The sequence below is a fragment of the Echinops telfairi genome, unplaced genomic scaffold (genome assembly GCF_000313985.2).
Source record: "Echinops telfairi isolate 266 unplaced genomic scaffold, ASM31398v2 ScPeMD7_18;HRSCAF=68, whole genome shotgun sequence".
Classification (NCBI taxonomy): domain Eukaryota; kingdom Metazoa; phylum Chordata; class Mammalia; order Afrosoricida; family Tenrecidae; genus Echinops; species Echinops telfairi.
Window position 1 is genome coordinate 91,332,910 of NW_022103915.1, and position 6,391 is coordinate 91,339,300.

The window sequence follows — 6,391 nt, forward strand, 5'->3', positions numbered from 1 at the left end:
GGCGCGCTCCCTCTTAAGCATTATAAGAACAAATTCTATATTTCTTAAACAGAAATCTGGAAAGCCAGAGAGGATGAAGGGGTAAGAAAATCATAAGGCATGCAATTGAGTTCACATATTCTCTTGTAGGTGATAAGAAATAGTCAAAGAAATGTATTGTGAAGCAAGAAGTACACTATATCTGTTAGGAAAGTCAAAGTGGAAGATGGATTGGAGTGGGCCCAGGCAAGAGTTTGGCAACCAGTACCATGTCCCACGGTTATTTCTAATTAACTGGCCTCCCCAGCTCTACCACCTCTAATAAAATACATCCGAAATGCATAACTTGAAATTTTATTTTTAAAAATATTTGAAATTTGAATTTTTCAAGAATTTAACCACCATCTACGGTTCCCTGTAACAGTCACATTTGAATCATAAAATGGTAAGCAAATCCCAGTACAAAACATGAAGCAATAATTCTACTAACTCAGCCAATCAAACTACTTTAGTAAATAATCATGCTGTGGCCTGGAAGCACCCAAACACAACCTTCTACTCGCTCTCTTCAAAAACCAAAGTAATTGATTCAACAATACTAACAGTTCTAACATGCAGCACTGCTATTTAATACATAAATTTATTCTTCACGTGTAGCTTATTTTCATTCCTATAAAGTTTCCACAAGAAGTTTGTAATAATAATAACAACAGTAAATAAGTATTTTGTTACAGGTACTCAAACAGCACTACAATACATCTTTGACAAATTTTTTACAATATTCCAACTTTCAATATGAAACCGCTTACAAAGCCATGGACAAAAAAAAGTTTAATAGTATCACTTAAGCAAATGAAGTCTCATAATCATACATTAGACTTCTGCCATTTGGAAAAAGACATTTCCTTCAATAAAATTATAAAAATAGCTTAGGAAAATACATAATTTCAAACATTCTAAGGGAAAAAAAGCCTTGGATATTTATGTAAGTATTCTAGGGAAAATGAACTAGCCCCTTGCTTTATGTTACAGATGTGTTCTGTAAGGTTATGCTAAAGCAAACCCTAAACACCATCTTGCTTATTCTGGAGGGGCATATTTTGAGAAAACCCAAGAGATACTGTTTTGTAAAGCTATTAATTCTTTCTCTTCTGCTTTAGCTGGACACCCTTGTCTGAATACGTTAAAAAGAAAAGGTACATTTCACACTTTTGGGTATTTTACCTGTGTCATCATTGTTTATCTATTAAACCCATTATTACTCAAAATACATTTATATTTAAAAAATAAGACTACCACACCCATCCCCCAAATTTGCTCATTTATCCACATTGTAATAAAGGTTTTCCCTATATTTAAGGGTGCTAGGAAAAATACTTATCAGTACCTAGTCTTCCTTTATATAAATACCATGGTTAATTTATTTTATGTAAGTAACTTCTCATTAAAGATTTTATATATTAAAAAAAAAGATTTTATATATAATGGCATATAGGAAAGAGTTTGTGCTTGTAAGATAAATCATTATAGCTTAGGATTAAATATTTCCCAAATACTTGTGAAGAATGACAGTTCTTCGATATGAGCATCTTCCTTATACATACCCACTGCCACTGAGTCAAGTCCAACTCAGGGTCACCAGAAAATGAAATCTTAACAAGAGCAGACAGCCTCATCTTTCCCCCACACAACAGCCATGTGGGCTTGAAATGCCAACCCATCACTAACAGTGCAATGCCTGACCCACACGTGCCGGCAGCGGTATTGCTATATAGAAATCATTGCCTTTTTAAACCATAAATTAACTTATTAAGAATAAAAATAACATTCCTAAAAAGCATTATATTGCAATAAAAACTAATACTAGGTCAGTGCTATTGATCCATTGACTATTATGGGTTTAGGTGTCATAGGCATCCAACACCGCATGGAAGTAAATCTCATGGGATGCAGGTCTCTAGACGAGTGGAGACTGCGACTACTGCTGTCAACCACAAGTAAATAAATACACGACTCATTCCTCTGGCAACATTAAACTGCGCACATATTAGCAAAAAGATTAAGACATCTGGAAACTTTCTGGCCTGTGAAGGTGGTAACTACAGTACATCCTAATCTCTATGTTGTTCTGAAAATTCTTTTCTTAAAGACAACAGCAGCATAGGACGAGGCTGGGGAACCAAAACTATTTCCTCATCTGACGAATAGGAAGGAGGTGAAACCATAGTTGTAAACATAAATGGCTTTCAAGACACTAATGAAGAATGCTGCAATTCTCGCATACATTGCCATTTTTATTATTTTCCTTTTTTTTCAAGTTACAAGAATCTGTATCAGAATCAAAATCACAGATGGGCAAAATTATGCATTCATGATAAAATAGATGGGGGCTGTTACGAATTTTTACTTCCGTCTTCTGAAAATATCCTGCAGGAGACAGCTTATCGAATAATTTTTAACAAATGAGATTGTATCACTTATACACCATCATGGATTTATAACACTTTCATACAAAGTATATACTTACAATCTTCAAGTACAATAAATAGCTACGTTAGAGCATCAGACCATGTACTTCCCTCTAGAAATTAATTTAGCTACCCTAAAAAAATTGTGTTACATTTCCTGTATATTACCTCATCATGCAGGTCAAGCAACTGCCTATGAAATCATCCACTGCGATGTGGGTTTTTTTTTTTATAAGAATACATCATCAATGATAAAGGTTTTAAGAACAGGACTGCCATAGACCACAGCTGTGTTCTGACTGTGCTGTTACATAACTGGACTTAAGGCAACCATGTTCTCTTGTGGCCGTTCTTTAAAGTGAGTGAGCTGATGCCTCTTCCAGTGAGGAGCCTGTCTGAAGGTTTTGCCACAAACTGTGCATTCGAATGGCCTCTGCCCAGCATGAATCAGATAGTGTCTTTCCAGTTTCGATGGAGATCTGAAACTTTTTGAGCAAACACTGCACTGGTACAGGAGGCCGTCATTTCTCTCAGCTTGCCCCGAGTAGCCGCAACGACGACTTGGATGACTCTGCTCTGACTCCAGGCGTGCACCGGAGAGGGAGGATGGTCTGCTCCCACAGAGCGTGCCAAGGGTCGAATCCTCGGACTCTGCCTTCACATTCACTGATTCCGAGACCTTGTATGTTTGAAAACCAAGAGCCCGGTGTGGTTGGGAAGAGGTACAGTTACGAGTATCACCTGGACGGCTGGAAAGTTTGTTCAAACTTTCAAATTCTACTTGGCAAAGAGATCGTCTGTACGGTATCTTCTCCCTATGAGTCAATTTATGTCTTTTCAAATGAGCTGTCTGTCTAAAAGATTTCCCACAAATATTACAGCCAAAGGGCCTCTGCCCAGTATGGCTCAAGTAATGCCTTTGTAGTTTGGATGTAGAAGGAAACACTTTCTCGCATTTGTCACAAGCACACGTTTTATGTCCGATATGTATGTTGTCACTGGGAACTGAAAAGCCAAGAGGAAGTCTCTGACAAGTATCGAAGAGCACCTCGCTTCGTGAGCCATACACAGATACATCTTTATTATTCACCGAGTTACCCAGCGGTAACTTGCTTTGTGTGGTCAGGGCACTTTTCAAATTTCCCCCCACATGGTGGCTCTGGAATTGCTTTTGCCAAGAAAAGGGCAACATCAATGATTTTTTCTTCTTATTGCCAACTGTCTTATAGGTTCCATGTTTGCCAAGAGGACCCATGAAGGTCCTCTGCATTTGCTCAGAACTCAGCTCACCAGAAATAAGATGATTTTTCAAGAAACTGGTTTTAAAAACGCTTTTCTCTGATTGAAAGTTATCTAATTTCTTACCCCCAGCACGTTTAAGCTTGGTCAGGATTTTCCTAACACCAGTTTTATAGTTGTGGCTTCCTTTGAGCCTGCCTGGAACTTTGCCACCTCTGGGAGGGAAACACTTGTGTCCACTGAGACTCTGCTCTGATGCAAAACATTCTTCACACTCAGGACATTGAAAAGGGACTACGTAAATAGAGTGGACATCGAGTAGAGTATTCTCCACTGACTCACCCATAGCACCAGCTTCAAAACCACCCTGCTTTGCACTTAATTTACTAGGCACAGGACATGATCCTGGACTCTCTACCTTTAATGACAAAGTCTGCAAAGTCTTGTTCCTGATATGGATTTGTTTATGCTTCAGAAGCTTGCTTTGAATCTTAAATCCCTTCTGACAAAAACAGCACTGAAAGGGCCTTTCTTCTGAATGTGTGAGTTGGTGAATTTTTAAATGAGTTGACTGTCGGAACGATTTACTGCACAGGATACATGTAAAAGGTCTCTGACCAGTATGAATAAGTGCATGTCTGTCGAGTTTTGACTGTGATGGAAACATCTTGCCACAGATTGTACAAGTGTGAACATGCTTCCTCCTTTTCTTTGCAGGCTCTGTGGTAAAAGTTCGATACACTCCATAAACTGGCTTTTCTTGCTTGGCCTCCACCAGCCTTCTGATCTGCTTAACTTCCTTCTGGTAGGTTTCATTGTGAAGCTGTTGGTGCTTCACAAATGTCTTCAGATTTTTAAAGTGGCGTTGACAAATACTACATTTAAAAGGCAGATTGTGAGTTAACTGATGTCTCTCCAGATGAACTAGTTGCCTGAAAGTTTTATGACACACTTCACACTCAAATGGTTTTTGGCCAGTATGAATAAGATAATGTCGAGCTAATTTTGATGGTGTCTCAAAGTGCTTGCAGCAAATATTGCAACTATATGGCCTGTTTCTAGGTACTTTGTTGGCTACAGAGGGCTGTTGAATCTTTAGCATCTTTACATTGTTTTCAGCCATCACAGCCTTCAGTGACACACTCTGATGAGCTCCATCGCCTTCTTAAATGCCAGATGTCTAAAAATGAGAAATAAATACGTTTTAACTTAATGACTATAGGAAATTGTATTCACATAAAAATAATTTATTCTTTAGTTTAAGATGATAAGAGTAAAGCAAAAATGGTACTTTTGCTGGGTCTATGTCAGTCAGCAACTATTTGAGAAGAATTCTTTAGAATTAAAACGCAATTTCACACAAATAGAGAAATGAGTCTATTAAAGAAATACCTAAAAACATACATAGCTTAAAAGCAAGATTCTAATTGCCATGTGTTGTTAAATGGGGACTCAGTTGAATTTATTGATATTAAATAGATGTTTTATTCCAATTTTATTAAGTGGAATGGTCAATATTTAACTGCTTTGTCCTTAGTCATAGCATATTAGGGTCATAATCTGAAGTAAATGGAACATTTCATTTGTCAGAGATTTTCCTAGCTCCATTAATATTATTCACTTGGAATTACAGCTTCTTTAGACTAACAGGACAATTGGTAAGATCTGAGTTCCAATGATGAATTTGTCAATTTTTGATCTTAGTAATAGGAGAAAGGGAACAAAAACACAAAATAGAGATTCTTCATCTATAAAATGCCTCTTGGTCTGCTTACTAGATCAGTATGCTGTGAGAATGAATGGGGAAAATACTGAAAAACTGTAAAGCAATACGTAACATAACATTTAAAAGGTTAATCCCTATCTACTTAATAACATGCTTAGGGTTCCTAAGACATAAGAACTGCCTAAATTTACAATTACTTATATTTCTCCCTTCCACATTTTTGTAGCAACCTTCAGAGCAAGTATTGGCTCAATGGAGTAGACAAGGAACTAAGTAACTGAGAGCTGACTGAGTCCATGTCTTGGGACACAGCTACAATAGCTCAAACATAACAATTGCTAAGGACAGAGTAAGGCAGCGAAGTGTTTCATGTTTGTGTGCAACTCAGAGAATCACCATGAGCTGAAATCAAAACAAAGCAACAAATAATACAAGGATCATTTGGTCTCAGAGTTAATGTAAAGATAAAAATGCCTTCCCTATACACTTTTGTAAGGAGAGCTGGAGGCACTGTGGGTTAAACATTATGTTGTTAATGGAAAGGCTGACCATTCCATCCCATCAGCTGTGGTGCTGGAGTAAGACAAGGCCATCTGATTCTATTAAGGTCTACAGCTTCAAAGATTTTACTCTGCCCTACTGGGTTATTGAATAGGGACTGACCCTTTTGTATAGGGCACATGCAAAAATTACCAGGGCTCTCACAACACAGCCTACCCTCTTTTAGATGAAAAGCTCTTTTCCTCTTATCATATCACTCCCTGCTTCCTGCACTGCTCTTAAATAGTATGTCACAGATTAAAACAAAATATCCTCTGCTAGCTTGTTCACTCTGATGTTGTATCTCCTAGATACAGAGTTGACAAGTGTACTAGTGTATTAGTCTAGGTACTTTGGAGAAAGAAATCCACAGCAACTCATGTATAAGAGAGAGTTTTATGTAAAGAAAATGTGCATCACGAAAACATCCCAACCCAAT

At 37.6% G+C, this 6,391-nt stretch overlaps 1 protein-coding gene across 2 annotated transcripts in view; it reads right to left on the minus strand.

Annotated features, from left to right (window-relative positions):
• Positions 1-317: 317 nt before the first annotated feature.
• The window catches only part of ZNF770 (zinc finger protein 770), a 10,997-nt gene continuing 4,923 nt past the window's right edge, over positions 318-6,391 (minus strand). For both annotated transcript variants that reach the window (XM_045288163.1, XM_045288164.1), the window contains exon 2: positions 318-4,866. In XM_045288163.1, coding sequence (XP_045144098.1) covers positions 2,755-4,809 — 2,055 coding nt within the window. In that variant the 5' untranslated portion in view covers positions 4,810-4,866 and the 3' untranslated portion in view covers positions 318-2,754. The remainder of the gene's footprint in view (positions 4,867-6,391) is intronic.